General features: G+C 41.4%; 4 protein-coding genes across 10 annotated transcripts in view; 3 read left to right on the plus strand and 1 right to left on the minus strand.

The window, feature by feature from the left end:
- The first annotated feature begins 596 nt into the window (after positions 1-596).
- On the plus strand, positions 597-3,763 carry ccnb1ip1 (cyclin B1 interacting protein 1). Its single transcript, XM_028038139.1, has 5 exons — positions 597-793; positions 1,646-1,952; positions 2,030-2,176; positions 2,361-2,535; positions 3,183-3,763. Exons 2-5 carry the CDS (start codon positions 1,647-1,649, stop codon positions 3,347-3,349), a joined length of 795 nt encoding a protein of 264 aa, XP_027893940.1. The 5' UTR covers positions 597-793; position 1,646; the 3' UTR covers positions 3,350-3,763.
- A 26-nt stretch (positions 3,764-3,789) lies between these two features.
- On the minus strand, positions 3,790-7,460 carry ttc5 (tetratricopeptide repeat domain 5). The gene is made up of 9 exons (XM_028038138.1): positions 7,169-7,460; positions 6,307-6,439; positions 6,000-6,211; positions 5,766-5,916; positions 5,595-5,686; positions 5,314-5,514; positions 4,664-4,878; positions 4,331-4,475; positions 3,790-4,250 (listed from the first exon to the last, which is right to left on the minus strand). Exons 1-9 carry the CDS (start codon positions 7,229-7,231, stop codon positions 4,143-4,145), a joined length of 1,320 nt encoding a protein of 439 aa, XP_027893939.1. The 5' UTR covers positions 7,232-7,460; the 3' UTR covers positions 3,790-4,142.
- Positions 7,461-7,738: 278 nt separating this feature from the next.
- Positions 7,739-13,454, plus strand: mettl3 (methyltransferase like 3). The gene is made up of 11 exons (XM_028038137.1): positions 7,739-7,963; positions 8,736-8,926; positions 9,014-9,463; positions 9,565-9,740; positions 11,237-11,450; positions 11,534-11,721; positions 11,881-11,919; positions 11,996-12,104; positions 12,196-12,261; positions 12,343-12,455; positions 13,248-13,454. The coding sequence occupies exons 1-11, from the start codon at positions 7,858-7,860 to the stop codon at positions 13,357-13,359; spliced, it is 1,764 nt and encodes a 587-aa protein (XP_027893938.1). The 5' UTR covers positions 7,739-7,857; the 3' UTR covers positions 13,360-13,454.
- A 1,588-nt stretch (positions 13,455-15,042) lies between these two features.
- Positions 15,043-15,698, plus strand: part of LOC114157285 (uncharacterized) — a 34,623-nt gene continuing 33,967 nt past the window's right edge. For all 7 annotated transcript variants that reach the window (XR_003598116.1, XR_003598119.1, XR_003598117.1 and 4 more), the window contains exon 1: positions 15,043-15,694. The gene's annotated coding sequence lies outside the window, so the exon portion shown is untranslated. The remainder of the gene's footprint in view (positions 15,695-15,698) is intronic.

Genomic DNA, 15,698 nt, shown 5'->3' on the forward strand with positions numbered 1-15,698 from the left:
AAACGTTTCCATGCCATGACCAAACAACAAACAGCATTAGCTTCTGGGTGGAAACCCCCTATAGGCAAAATCACAGACAATGCTACAAAATAAGTAAAAAAAACATCCAATTTTAGAACGTTCTTTTTCTCACTTTCAATCACTGTTCAATAATTATTACCTTCATTTAGCATAAATGCTCCCTCATACCTTCTGATTTTAGTTGGCCATAAGTTCTTCTGTCTTTTGAGTCAGAAACGTATCAATTTCACACTCGCTACATTAGCTTGAGGAGCAAAGAAGCTTAATAAATTTGACTGGCAGCCAATCAGGAAGATGAGCATGGTAAATAACATTTCAATAAATTACTTTTACTTTAAGATTTTATTAATGATTAAAAGACAGATTTGATTTTATGATTTAAAAAAATATGATTAAAAATGTATGGTTAGTGTAATTTATTAGATAATTATTTTTATTTTATTTTTTTTCTGCTTTCATCTTTCCTTCAGCTTTCTCTGGTCCCTCTTACTCCCCCTTGTGGCCTTCCAGGGGCCGCGGCACCCACTTTGAAAGCCACCGATTCACACCATTTAGTAATATTTCACATATTTCATAGCTTATGGTACATTAAATCAACGTTAGTCGTTTGAAGGTTGTAATACTGAGACATATTAGTTATATTTATATAACTAATTATATAATATATTAGCTACATTTATATAACTAATATAATCTTTAGTATTAACAGTCAGATTCAATCTTTAGTATAGCGTCACTTGATGCTAACAGCTGCTAGAGGAAGAATTAACTGGTAAGAGTTAGCCGTTGGATGATAAAAAAACAAGTTTTATGCCTCGGTTTTATTTTTTTATTTTAGTATTTTAATGTAAAACGCTGTAAGAAGTGGTGTTAAAAATATGAATATTAAATAAATAATAGAAAACGCCTTTAAAAAACGCACAGAAGAAAGCAACCAACCCTAATTAGCTTTAGTTAGTGGGCAAGCTAAACCACTGTTAGCTCTCTAGCTAATTTTAGCATTTAATTGCTGTAAACATAGCTTAATTTTAAATGTATAAATATTTTTATTTACCTTATAACAACACAATGTAAATTTATATTGTAGCCTTCCGGCCTTAAAAAAAAAAAATAAAAGTTGGTAAAAAGAAGCATAAAATGTAATAACTTACATAGTTAGCATTAGCAGCCAAAGTAGTAGTTGAAACGTAGTCTAAGCACTCAAGGGTCATTATTTCCTGAAATACTGTGGAAAAAGTACTTTATAAGAAAATTTTTTGTACTTTATAAATTCTGTACTAACTCAAAGTAAATTATTTTCACTTTAAATTTCTTCTTTTTTAAAATTTGAAAACAACAGACATTGTGGCCAATTGGGAAGAATTGGCAGGGTTGTTATATTTTCTTTAAACTGGGCAAAATTGAGACAAATCGTTTTATAAAATACTGTACATATGGATACTGATGACATACCAAAAAAATATTAAAATCTACATTTTACTTCTTTAATCAAATCTAAACTTGTTGATATTGAGCTGTCAACTTTTATATATTGCCCAGGATTTTTTAGCCTTCCCACTCTAGATGTAGTTTCCCAGTATTAATATTTTGGACTCGGAGAAAGTTTGCTCTTTTTTTCCCCCAGAATGATGGCCATGTCTCTCGGCGACGACACGTTGCTGTGCAATTACCCAAAGTGTCGGGCAAAGCTTAGCGGCTTCGCCTGGGTCACATCCTGCTCCCACGTGTTCTGTGATCAGCACGGATCCGGTGAGTTCAGCCGCTCTCCTGCCATCTGCCCGGCGTGCTCCACTGCCCTGTCCGGGAAGCTGGACATTGTGAGGACAGAGCTGTCACCCACCGAGGAGTATAAAGCCATGGTGCTGGCAGGTCTGCGACCAGACATAGTCCTGGACATCAGTTCTCGTGCTCTTGCCTTCTGGAGCTACCAGGTCAAGTATCTCATTATTTGCACATAAAACCTGCTCTGTTAAAGCAAAGCCTAAGTAGTCAAATTTTGTGTGTGCAGGTCCATCAGGAGCGTATGTACCAAGAGTACAGTCTATCCCGCGCTGACACACAGCTGAAGCAGATGGAGAAAGTTCTGAACCAGCAGAACCAGAGCAGAGAACTAGAACTCACCGCAATGAGGGGGGAGATCACCTCGCTGAAGAAAGTAAGCTGCAAATCTTCTAGCTGCAGCTTACTTTAAGAAACAAAGTCTTCGCCACATCCTCCAATTTCTATTTGATGCATTTTGCACAAAATGTTCAGAGATCGGTAGAGATCGTTGTTATACCTCCAATTCGGCTTTGAACTTTTGGAAATGATGTAACTCTTTAAATCTTTTTTTTCCTCAGGTGATGGAGGAGTACAAGAGGAAGTACAGTGAGGTGTCAGAGAGGCTGATGGAGAGGAACAGGCAGTACCAGAAGCTACAGGGCTTGTACGACTCCCTGAGGCTGCGTAACATGGTGGTGGGAACCGGGGAGCGAGACATGCCACAACAACATGGAAATCGAGACTTGAGCATCGGTATTGCAAACACACCGTCCTGTTTTTCATGTTTTTAAACCAGGTTCCCTAAATGATAGTTTGCAAGCGCCTGTGGAAAAAAAAGCCCAAAGATATTAGTCACTATATCACCAGGTAAAACTGGAATCAGCACTTCCAGACGATGTGGTTTGCGTGTGAGTGTGTTGAGTTTTACCTGAATGTAGTTTCAGATCCTTCCTGGTGTCATGCAGTGATGCCCATCACTGTGCTGCTTCCAGACCATCAAGCCAGAGCCAATAAATTGTATTTTATAGCCCCTTTAAAGAAAGATCTATAAAAATAATACCTTACCGTTATGTGTTAATTCACCCAAATCTTAAATAATTCTGATGATTGTGCATGGTGTTAAAGCTCTTTATTTTTTGTCCATTTAAAATGAGTAACAAAAGTAGGATGTTTTTAACAACTTTTGCTCTATACCTGAGCGGTTTATTTATGCCGTTAGAGGCAGGCCGGGGTCAGAGGTGAAACACCTTTAAGCAAAAGAAGATATAACAAAATAACAAACTCATAATGCAAGGCAGTGATGAGAAGACACTTGTATAAACTCTTTCGTTTAATCGAAGTTGTCTTCTTTCATCGGAAAACAATAAATACCATCCGTCTATTTCCTGGGTTTCACTTAGCGATGGGCCGGCAGGCGACCCCTCAGAGAAGCCCTCAGTTCCTCTCACCTGCCCCCCTCGGCGATTCTCGTTTCTTCTCCTGCCTGGAGGCCGACGGAGCCAAGACCTTCTTCCAGTTCAGCTCTCCGGCCAGGGACAAGAACCAGCCCTTCATCAATAAGCACTGAAAGCAAATCTTTACTTTTATGCTTGCTGTCAAATTTACAGATGTTTTCCCTGGTATGTTCTGATGATTTATAAATACTATAAGTGTATTTCTTGCATTAATTGACTGTATTATATTTTCTAGATACAATAGTAGATTTTTCGGTTTTGGTGACTTTTATTTTCATCTGTGTAGATCATTTAGCGATGGCCCAGCAGGCCATCGCTAAATGTGGATTTGGTTCACATTGACTAATATAATTCAGTAGTTATATAGATTTTTTTTTTTTATTTAACTGATAGACTTATTACTGAGGGTATAAATTGTAAACATGTTTACCAGTGCACTGTAATGAACAATCAAAGCTGGTGGTTATGTGAAACCCAGGGTGGGACTGAATGTTTGAGAATATTAAATAAAATGTTCTGGAAATAGTTTTACAGAACGAAACATGAATTGCACTTAGTTTTATACTTTATTTACCTATTGAAAATATGCAAACGGCTGTGCCACATGTAGAGCTGTCTGTAAGATGTCCGGCTTTACGCTGATTCAACCATAAGAATTATTTTTTTAAGAAACCACACAAACAAAAACTTCACAGAAAAAAAATTATTCTTTACGTCAAGTAAACAGAATTCAGGACGCCACATTACAAGCTTATTCACTTATAAAATAACCCTGTTTTGAAAAAACTAACATCATAAATATACACAACCAAAAAGTGAGGGGTATTTACAGAAAAGGTGAAAAATCAGGCACAGAATTGGAAAATTTGAAAAACCTAACCAATCGGCTCACTCCAGCTGAAGGTTTCAGTGGTAGCTGACAGAGACCGGGATCTGACTTTGGGCGTTCTGTAACTTCCCGTTGACGACGAGGAGCAGCGGAGAATCCACGCGTATGCTTTTAAAGTCGTACGACTGTCGCAAAGAAAACATGAGGAGGTTAGACCCACAGGCCCTACAGCGAAATCTGACAAAACGACGCAGGAAATGCTGACCTTGTCTTTATGTGTGATGCTGTGACGCTTGACGTTGGGTTCGGGGATGACCACGGAGTCGCCGATCAGGACGCCCCAGTTGTCCGCCGTGTTGTAAACCATCACCACCAAACACGTCTCCTCACTGTCGACCATCCCAAACGTACTGCAGAGAACAAGTAAGGTGGTAACAAAAACCAGAATCTCACAAAGTGGAACCGCAGTGGTTCTCATTTCTAAGTACATGATGATTAGACAGCACTCAGGAAAGTATTGACTGAGAGATCAAACTATAAAGCCTAAAGTTGTTTTTTTTTTTATTCTGTGGTAAAGTTTGAGAGTAGTTGCACTTACAAGGCCATGCGACCCTGAGAGGCCAGGCTGAACACCACCTTCCCCAGGGCGGCCACCCCGCCATTGTGGCCATGCGTGAGGGAGGAAAGGGGCCGCGGCTCGAGGCTGCCCACTCGACCGGACGGAGCGCGGAACTGCGGGGACGAGCACGGCCCCAGACCGGACGTGTTGAGGTTTGACAACATCGTCTTCAGCCGACGGCTTTTCACCTTGCCCTGCACAAACGCACACACACAAAACAAGGTCTTGGGCTAAGAAGGGATGAAAAAGAACAACCATAGCTGCACTTTGCTGCCACCTCGTGGTCAAAAATAACTTCTTGAGCATTAAACAGGGATTGCACGCTTTTTCCACAGTACAATTGAAGAACTTTTCAAGCATTCTCAATGTAAATTTTCATATAAAAACAATACAAGCGAACTAAAGAAGACACGTTCAACTCACTATTGAATTACATTATTTATTAATGTTAATGTTTTATGGTTGCATTCTACATAGCAAACTTTCTTATGTTTTAGAAACCCTGCAATAACTTGAAAAACCACTACGGAGCAACTTAAAACTTTTTGTTGTAGAACTACTGAACTGTTCTTAAGAAACAACAATAAATCATAGGGTAGTGGTGGGACAGAGCAGCATGTTCATCATACCTTGTTCTGGATGAGTTCTGTCACTTTCTCCAGATACTCCAGCAGCTGCTTCTCCTTCTCCAGCGGCTCCGCCCAGTTTGGGTCCAGCGCCACCGCTCGGCTGTAGCCTTCAAGCGCGCAGCCGAACATCTCCTCGTAGTAGAAGAGGTTGGCTCTGTTGAAGTGCAGATCTGGCATGCTGCTGGCAATCCTATCCGTCGCCTTAATCAGAAGGAAACCATATTAGCGAATTTTTCAGTTTTAACAGCGGGAATAATGAGGGTATCCTTGTGTAAACTCACAGATTTTGCATAGGCACTTAGAGCTTGTTGGGAGAATTGTGGGTTCTGACCGCAATTGAAAAACAGAGACAAGTAGGCGTTTCCGAGAATGCCTGAAAAACGTGGAACAATGAATTAAAAGTAAAGTGTTTAAAGAAGCACCAAGATATTACTCACTAGTATTCTACTCACACCATGAAGTCCCATCACTGGCATCCAGCTGCACCGCTTCCCGGGCCAGGTCCACACTCTCCAGAACATGCTTTCCATGTTGATCTCTGTTGGGTGTTGGCAGCTGCCTCAGCACCATGGAGAGGTTGCGTAGCGACACCTTATTCTTCTCCTACAATCAATAAAAAGATAAAGAAGTGATGAAGTGGAACATTACAAAGAAAACAATCACTGCTCCTTGTCTAAGTGACGTACATGCTGAAGTGCACCAGTGAAGCAGTTCTTGGATGCAACCAGGTCTCCCTTTTTCCAGTACTGGTCCCCCAGTATGTTCCAGGCCTCGACCAGGCTGGGATCCAGCTTCACCGCTCGGGACAAGCACTCCTCGGCCGCAGCGCTGAAGTCCGGGGTCACGTTCAGACACCTGCCTTTCTGCAGCAGAAACTCTGCGTTGTGTTTTAAGATGTCTGACGGAAACAAACAAACAAAAAAAATTTACTTGTGACTGATATTTTACAGTATTAATGTTATGAACATTTTGATTATGAAAATCAAGAGCCACCTTCTTTCTCCTCCAGCCTCTTCAGTGTTTCCTCCATCTTCTGTTTGACGTCACCGTCTCTCCGACAGGCCTCCTCCACGCCATGCGTCTCAAAGTAGCAATCTCTGTAGTTATGCAGTTCGTCCACCAGCTCCTGTGTTGGTAGAGGACAAGTGGTGAGAGCAATTCAGGCCACTGATACAAAAAAAAACATACAATGACAGAAAAACCAAAACAAGACAAGACCTTTGAGGACACAACTGCAGTAATCAATGTGACTAAAGATAGTCCTTTAATCCTGGAAATGTTCTGCAGGTGATAGAAGGCTGACTTTGTAACTGTCTTTATATGTCTGAGGAGGTCTGAGTGAATCACTATATCCAGATGTCAGGCCTGATCCCTGGTTTCTAGATACAATAACTGAAGCGGTGTGTTTCTGTTCAGCTGAAGAAAACTATGGCACATCCATGAACGAATTGTTCCATGGATCTGCTCAACATCTGAACAGGTTCATAGTTGCCTGGTGACATTGTTTCAAAAATCTCTTTCTTTACATTTTTTAAGCGAACACCAGACATTAAATGTAGGAGAAACGACATGAAATAGAGCTCTAAATTGAGTGTGACTTACCTAATGATAAAGCTGTTTGTTATGATGCCTATAATTATACTAGCCTTTAGAGTTCACTTTACATGTCCGCAATTCAAGACTTTCTTATGAATATTATTTAAGCGTGTATTTTAAGAAGGCAACAGGGACACAGTATAACAACAGCTGACTGAAAATAACAAACTATGAGTTCATATCATACCAAAGACCCGCAGTGGTCTGAGGCTCTGTTTGCTTACATCAAACTGAGTGATGGTGATAAAGGACAACCTACCTTGATGACCTGCAGCTCAGTTTTGGCTTCTCCAGCTCCACTACTCTCCTCTTTCTCCGCCATCTTTGCTACGGTTTCGCTTGAAAAACAGCTTCGGAGGAACCCAACGAGTAACGGAAAAAAAAATAAAAAATCTCAGATGTATCTTTGAACAAGTTCGACATTTAAACATAAAACCTGGCTGTATGGACCGCTACTAATGTTTTTTTTTATTATAATTATAATTTTAATATTACAAAGCAATTTTTCCACAAAGGAAAAGGGCTTTTACTTTTAGAGACACCGGAAGTTGTCTTTGATACGTTTCTTCTTCTTGCTTGTCTGCAGATGGTTGGGAGAAAGCATTTGGTGCAATACCGCCACCAACCGATAAGGAGTGTAAACCAGGACATGCAATCTAAAAGTGTTTTATTTTAAGCATAGCTGTTATATTTTTAATAAATGTTAACAAAGAAAAGTTATTCTTAAAATTACAAAAATAACAACCCGTGCTTTTCGGAATTTGTCATAACCGTTCCCGTTATGACAGAACGGAACGGTTCTTTGGCCAAACAGGATTTCATTCCGGCGCTTTTTATCCTGTGCACCACCGCATACTTCACCGTCTGGAGCGCGGATTATTTCCACCCTGTGTTTTGGTCCACTGTGACCGGTTTCTGTGATCGCACAGCTCGGTGATCGAGCTCGTCATGTCGGACACATGGAGTAACATCCAGGCCCATAAGAAGCAGCTGGACTCGCTGCGGGAAAGGCTGAAGCGACGGCGGAAGGACCCGGCGCAGCTGTCCGGGTCGGGTACGTGAGGTTCGGGATCTGCAGCTTGCGGACATCGTTGCTCTTCCTGTATTTACTATGCTTAAACAATAGAAAGCTTGATCAAAGTGAGATCATTGCTAGGGTTAATTGAAAGCATCATATATTCAAAGAGCCTTTTATTTTGTGTCTGTTAAAATTAAATATTTGTTACTGTTTTATAATTAATGTATACCTTCTACATTTTGAATATTTTAAAATTATACAACCTGTTCAGGAGTCCACTGACCCGATGGCTGACTTTCTATACATTTGATATGAACGACCGATGGCAAAACTGGCTATTTAAATGTTATTATTAGGATCTCACATTTATTAGAGATAATAAGTTATACGAAAACTAACCAAAAAGTAACCTTTTGTTTTAACATATGACGATCAAATCCAGTCATCAATCGAAGCATGAAGCCACTGTTCATTGCTCAATTGTCCATCGATCCTCTGATCAGCTGATCATCCACCAATCTGCTATCCACTACCCATCCATCTCCATCCAGATTTTGTATTACAAAATACCAACCTACAAAACACTGACCAACACAAGAGGCAAAAGTTTACATTTAGATTCAAATATTTCCATTCAAACATAGCAAATAGTTATGCAGTAAATCAGTAAATATGAATCAAAGTTGTGGAATAGTGACATGAAAAGTGCCTCAGGGCCCTGGATGTTCTCCCTGTGATTCCTTTCTTACAAATGGAAAAAACATATATTTTCTCCATACAAATTTCATCAGTCTTGTTCTCCACTCAGAGGCCGGGCTCAGCGCTGAGGGGTCCACAGCCCGGAGCGACAGCCCAGCTCCGTCAGCTCCCTCTACTTCTCAGGAGGAGACGGAGAGGCCACCGGACCCTGAGCTGGAGAAGAGGCTGCTGGGATACCTCTCCGATCTGAGCCTCTCGCTGCCCACGGACTCGCTGGCCATCACAAATCAGCTCAACAGTGTAAGTCTCCCAACAGCGACGTAAGGCTATTTAACTGCATCTTTTGTCCCTTTATTTAGTGTGTTCATGTCGCGTTTATCAACACAGGCAGAAGGTACGGTTACTCACAGATGCATCCAGAGCCTGCTGCTCAAGTTCTCCGCCCAGGAGCTCATTGAGGTCCGGCAGCCTACTTCCATCTCCTCCTCTTCCACGACTTCCTCTCCGCCCACCACCGTCGTCGCAGCCGTGGACCACACGAAGCTGTGGGCCATGATCGGCTCTGTGTCTGGAGCCCAAAGAGCCGGGGTCAAGAGAAAAGCCGAAGACCAGACCCTCGGCGGCTTTTCGCCTAAACTTCAGAGCTCTGCGTCTCCTCCTCACGCGTCCTCCTCCTCCATTACGCCGGCTTCCTCCCTGCAGCTGCCGGGAACTTCGGCGACAGGAAGCGGAGCCGAGAAGAAGGGCCGCAGCAGCAAGGGCCAGTCGTCTCACATGGACATGGAGATCGAGAGTCTCCTGAACCAGCAGTCCACCAAGGAGCAGCAGAGCAAGAAGGTTAGAAGTTGTGTTAGATATTTCAGGAAGCCCCCGAATAGGCAGGCGAGTGACCAGAGGAGTCTCATTGTCGGTGCTTTTATTTTATTTTTGTCTTAAAGATGAGTCAGGAGATCCTGGAGCTCCTTAATGCCAGCACAGCCAAGGAGCAGTCCATCGTGGAGAAGTTCAGGTCTCGTGGTCGAGCTCAAGTCCAGGAGTTCTGCGATCACGGGACAAAAGAGGAGTGCGTCCGCTCCGGAGACACTCCGCAGCCCTGCACCAAGCTGCATTTCCGGTAGGTTGTTTACGCCTTCTGCTTGACAAACATTGTAGTTTAGTTATGGTTTTCAATTTGTTTTCATGGTTTTATTCTGAATATATCGACTTTCTCTTACAACATTTAGTGTAAAGATATACCGTATTAGCCGCACCCACAAATCTTTTTTTAAAAGAGCTGGAAACGTACATACATAAGCTGCACCGGGCTATAAACCGCTGGTATCTCAGGGACACAGCAGAGGCCTGCGTCCTTAATAAATGTGCTATTAAGGACGCAGCCCTGCATCTCCAACGCCGAACCATGGATTTGTTCACGCCGAGCTTACGTACAGCGGCTATCGATCTGTACTGCCAGATCGATACTTAAAAGCTGCATCATATGAGTTTGAAAACATTTCTCCGTTGTTCCAGCTGCTAGCATGTGCTTGTTCTAAATGAAAATCAGCGCTTTCTTTTTGATTTCCAATTTTGACTTCCAACGATTCACTTCCTGCTAAACAGCCCCCTGGTGGTTGAAGAAAAATCCACAGAAAAGCCGCACCGGGCTATAAGCCGCATGGTTCAAAGTGTGGAGAAAAAAAGTAGCGGCTTATAGTCCGAAAAATACGGTATATGCTTTTAAAAAGTACATGTAAAAAAGAAATTAAACACCACATCTTCACAGTAGAATATGAATGCAAAATGCCCTTTTCAGTCAGAAGATGGAGCTGTAATTGCTCTTTAAATACATATTTATTCTACACCAGCATCAGAACGACCAGTGTACATTTTCACTCAGTTATTGAAGTAGGAAGACGTTTTTGCTGTCAAATATCTGTGTAAACAATCTTGAGTTGCTTAAAAATCTTCATTTGAAAAGTTTTGTGGTTAAAATAAATACATAAATAAAATGTAATGTCAAAAAAAACCTCCAATATAAAGTGTTTTTTTTTGTTTGTTTATTTTTTTACAAATAAAGACATGTTTCATCTGTAGAAACTCCAGCCATCAACTGATACTACAAATTTTTACTAGTGTTGTTAATTTGTGCTTTTATTTATTATTTACTTCTTTATTTATGGAAAATCTGTAGAAGAATCAATAGTGAATTAGTGCTCAGCAAAGAAAATAAAAAACATGCCTCCCTCTCAGACAGTGTGGTGTTTTCTATGAGTTTATCTACATGGTTTTGGTCATCTAGGAAGTCGTGAGTAAGAAAATTGTTTTAATTTAAATTCTTAAAACGAGGTTCATTTTAGAAAGGAAAACTAATGAGAAACTATTAACGTTGGTTTGAATATTAAAGCACATTATATACTGTATGTTGGGTCAAGTTGTTCCTGAGAGCAAATTTGATATCTTCAAATATCAAATTCATCATCAAAGGAAAAGGTTGATAGCTTTTTTAAAAATTTTTGCTGGCATTTAAAATAATCCTTTAAATACACATTTTTAAATATTTTTTAAAAATATATGGCAAAGATTTACAGCACCAAGCGTTTCGTCAACTATCTTCCAACTTCTGTCTTTCAGCCGCATCATCAACAAGCACACAGACGAGAGCCTCGGCGACTGCTCCTTCCTCAACACCTGTTTCCACATGGACACCTGCAAGTACGTGCACTACGAGATCGACAGCCCCCCCGAGGCCGAGAGCAGCCTGATGGGGCCCCAGTCGGGGACCCCGGAGATCGGGCTGCACGCCGAAGACGCCGACAGCAACGTGGGCAAACTCTTCCCGTCGCAGGTGAGCAATGAGAAAAACCCGCCGCCGAGAAGGATGAGGGGGTTTCTCCTCCACGGATTGTAAAGCTGCTGTTTGGTCCTCAGTGGATCTGCTGCGACATCCGCTACCTGGACATGGCCATCCTGGGGAAGTTCTCCGTGGTGATGGCCGACCCGCCCTGGGACATCCACATGGAGCTACCGTACGGCACGCTGACCGATGACGAGATGAGGAAACTCAGCATTCCCGCCTTGCAGGATGATGGTTTCCTCTTCCTCTGGGTCACCGGGAGGTAAACGAAGCAACCCTCTACCCTCAGTTTACTAGTAAAACACACTCCGTCCGTCATAAGACTGCTCCTCCATTCATACCCATCAAGTGTGTATTTAGTCTCAAATTTAGGCAAGTTAATTCATACCAAATTTAACAGATGGATCTTGTCGTTTCGCAGGGCCATGGAGCTGGGCCGGGAGTGTCTCAGCCAATGGGGGTAGGTGTTGCTGTTTGTCGTGTTGCCCGCTCTTTATTTCTCCCCTCCTGATTGTTTCAACATGGTGTCCCCTCAGCTACGAGCGTGTCGACGAGATCATTTGGGTGAAAACCAACCAGCTGCAGCGAATCATTCGCACAGGCAGGACGGGCCACTGGCTGAACCACGGGAAGGAGCACTGTCTGGTAAACCTGAAGTCAAATCAGTCGTTCTTCCTGCTGCTGCAGAAGGCGAACGCCTGAAAACCAGCGGGGCGTTGTGTTTGGTTGTCTTCAGGTGGGTGTGAAGGGAAGCACGCAGGGGTTCAACCGAGGTTTGGACTGCGACGTCATCGTGGCCGAAGTAAAGCACCAATCATCTTCCGACGCGGGTTATTATTTCCAGTTCCTGGCAGCACGTAATTGTCTGCGTTCTCTGACTCAGGTCCGCTCCACCAGCCACAAACCGGATGAGATCTACGGCATGATCGAGCGGCTGTCGCCCGGCACCAGGAAGATCGAGCTCTTCGGACGACCTCACAACGTCCAGCCCAACTGGTAACTCTTTACTTGTTTAGGAGGAAACAGTTTATCTGAGCATCCTCTTTGTCGCCGAGTGTCTCCAGTCAGAGGCTTCTTCAAATTCGCTGTGACACAGACTGCTACGGGAGACCTTTCCTGCCTACTGCCATCACTATGTATAATAACTCTTTGAAGAATTGATATGAGTTACGTCAACATTTAGGTTCCCTGTGGGATCAATAAAGTGTTTTTGAATTTGAATTTTTTGTTGAGTCACTTAACGGATTTTGATCTGATTCGATTGTTTTTTAGATTTATTCAAATCGTTCATTCTTTTTTTCTTGCTCTTGGTTTGTTTGTTGCCTTACCGATAATTTTTATGTCTCGTTTCATGGATCTTTTTTGTATTACTGGAAAAATCTATAGATAAATGCAATCATAAACCGGGGCCATTTTACTATATGCTACCTTAAATCAGGGTTTAAATCAAAACATTAAACCTCTATGCTCACTTTTTGGGAAAAAAAAAATATATATATATCAAAAATTAGTAACGATGCTGCAAAGAATCCTTAGATGTTTCAAATGTTAAAATAAATCTTATAAAAATCGGTCTAGAGGCCTTAAAGCGGTGATGTAGCCTCTCGCCGTATCGCCTAATCAGACTCGAGTTTCAGCATTGTGCCGTGTCATGGCTTCTGGTAAATGTTTTCCACTCAAAGGTCAAGAATGTTCCAAAAATAGGAGGAATATGAGTGTAGAATTTTGAAATGTAAATCTTAAACCTGTTTTAAGGACTAAATGTTGCCGTTCTCACGCTCTGTCCAGGATAACCCTGGGGAACCAGCTGGACGGTATTCATCTCTTGGACCCGGAGGTCGTGGCCCGCTTTAAGGAGCGATACCCAGACGGAGTCATCTCCAAGCCACACACACAGTGAGGATGTCACTGTGTGTGTGGAGTTTGATTTTGGACTGATTTCTTTTTTCTTTTATAACTGTGAATACTCTTTTTAATAAACATTTCGGGACAAGACGCCTCGTCTGTGTTGTGTTTTAGATGAATGTGGAGAGAGGACTTTTTGCTACTTGGTTGGAAAATGTTTATGCAACCCAAATATTTTATATTCATTTTGGGCATTTAATGACAGATGTGAGTCTATTTCACACCTCGGAACGATTTAGCAATAAACAAGTCTAGGGAAGTTGATTTGGTAGGACAAGTTTAAATTCATTTTGGGTTTTTCTCTAATTCACGCAAGGGGAAAGTGATCCACAAAAGCCCAAATGTACGCATACACACTCTTTTAAGAAATGTTCATTTGTTCCTCACCAAATCACACATCAGTTTGTGTCCATCAATAATCTCTTGTCTTTGTTCTGGTCGGATATTTGAACTCTGTCTGTGGTTTTATTTGTTGCTCTTTCCCAGGAGTTTATTTTCAGTTTTTCCATTTCCTGGTGCAGGTGAGAAACAGAGAAATTGATTTTGACCACTTTTTTTAGTCAGTTTCTTAATATGAAGTCCTCTCTGGAAAAAAAAAAGAAAAGACCCACAAATCAATAAAATTATTGCCCATGATGAGTGACTGTAAATTTCTAACTGAAAATGTAAAAGAAAGCAAAACGTCAGAGTCACTTGATATAAAAACAGGTTTTATTACAAATTTTGTTAGCAGACCTCTGCAGCTCAGGATATATTTAGGTTGTCAGTGAGGAGATTATCCCCACATATGTCATCATGTCAGTTCATTGTATCTAAGCACATTAAAGTACCATTAAAACATTTCATGTTTGAGAGTTTGGAAGGAAAAGAGTGAAAATTAAATAGCAGCAGAGAAATAGAAAAGTCGCAGTATGGCTCAGTTTACTTTGTCCTTTTCAAAAACATGACATAAAACAGCTGGAGTGACATTTTCATGTGCGATTTCAGGGATATTTGACCTTTGTAACAAAAATATTAAAAATCATTTTTTTTACTCTTTAGTAATTCACTACAAGCTTGTGAATTTAGAAAGTTAAATGTACAGGAACAAGTTAATATTAGTTCTGTGCTTCAGACTGAGTTAGTCATGACAATCTCTACAACTAAAAAAAAAAAGGTTAATTTAAAATCAGCCATGATGATCTGACGAGCAAAGAGAAAACAAGCTTCTTCTTTTTTTTTAAAACTCACAAATATCAAAACACAAAGAGCTGGATAGAAAACTTGCATAATGAAAAAAAAACTAATGCACTTGTTGGTGAAGAAAGCTGTAAACGACGGTCCTTTGCTCCCCCATCAGTTTCTATAACGAGTCCTCTCTTTTTGTTATATCCAGTCTGTTTTCCTCTCACTTAAATCCTCCAACAGTTCTCAGGATTTCAGGGAAAAGGCTAAGCTCACGCTTGAAGACTCCCAACCAGGCATGACGCGCAGTCCGTTTGCCTCCCTTGCAGTTCTCCGCTCTGCTCAGTAGGTGGCGTCCACCGCGTTGATGTTGCTGTCCAGCTGGTGCCTGAAGGACAGCCGGGCCTTGGAGGAGAAGTAGAGCTGGGACCCCCGGCTGAGGCTCCCCGCTCCTTCGCTCTCGCTGCCCCAGGACGTCGTGGAGGAGAGACGAGGCTTCGTCTCCTCTGTGGGAACTGTGAGCGAAAAAGGACAAAAACAATTAAGCTAACGTTACTCTCATTTTTTCTTAGTGTAAAAGCCAAAAAAAAAAAAAAAAAAAAAAAGAAGCTAATTTTACTCTCATTTTTGCTTTCATACTTGCAGTGTTTTGATTTGGGTGTCTTGCACTGACATGACCTTGCAAAAGTATTATACGCTTTCATTTTTGTTGTTTACATTTTCTCATTTTACAGCCGCTGACTTTATTGTTTTATATATTGGAATTGTCCATGTATTATATGTGTGACAAAAAAAAATGCCAGAATGCTTTGAAACGATCCTATCAATGATTTGAAAAGTGTTGCATACATTTTTATACTTTGTAGAAGCGCCTCTGTCTTAGAGACTGAAACTTTTGCCCACTCCTATTGCGAAATAGCTGAAGCTCAGTCAAACTGGACAGCATCAGTGATCGTTTTTCAAATATTTTCACATGTTCTTTTTGAATCCATTAACATGTTTTTAATACGCATGTAAACCCATTCTGTTGTTCCTCTTTCTCAGCTAAAAAATGTCTTTTGCTGCTTCTGACAGGATTGTCCTCCATTCATCTCAACTCTGGCTAGTTTTCATTTCCCTGCATCAAGATAACCATCCCCACTTCACGATGCTACCACAATTTAGCAGTAA

Source organism: Xiphophorus couchianus, chromosome 14 (assembly GCF_001444195.1).
Source record: "Xiphophorus couchianus chromosome 14, X_couchianus-1.0, whole genome shotgun sequence".
NCBI classification, from domain to species: domain Eukaryota; kingdom Metazoa; phylum Chordata; class Actinopteri; order Cyprinodontiformes; family Poeciliidae; genus Xiphophorus; species Xiphophorus couchianus.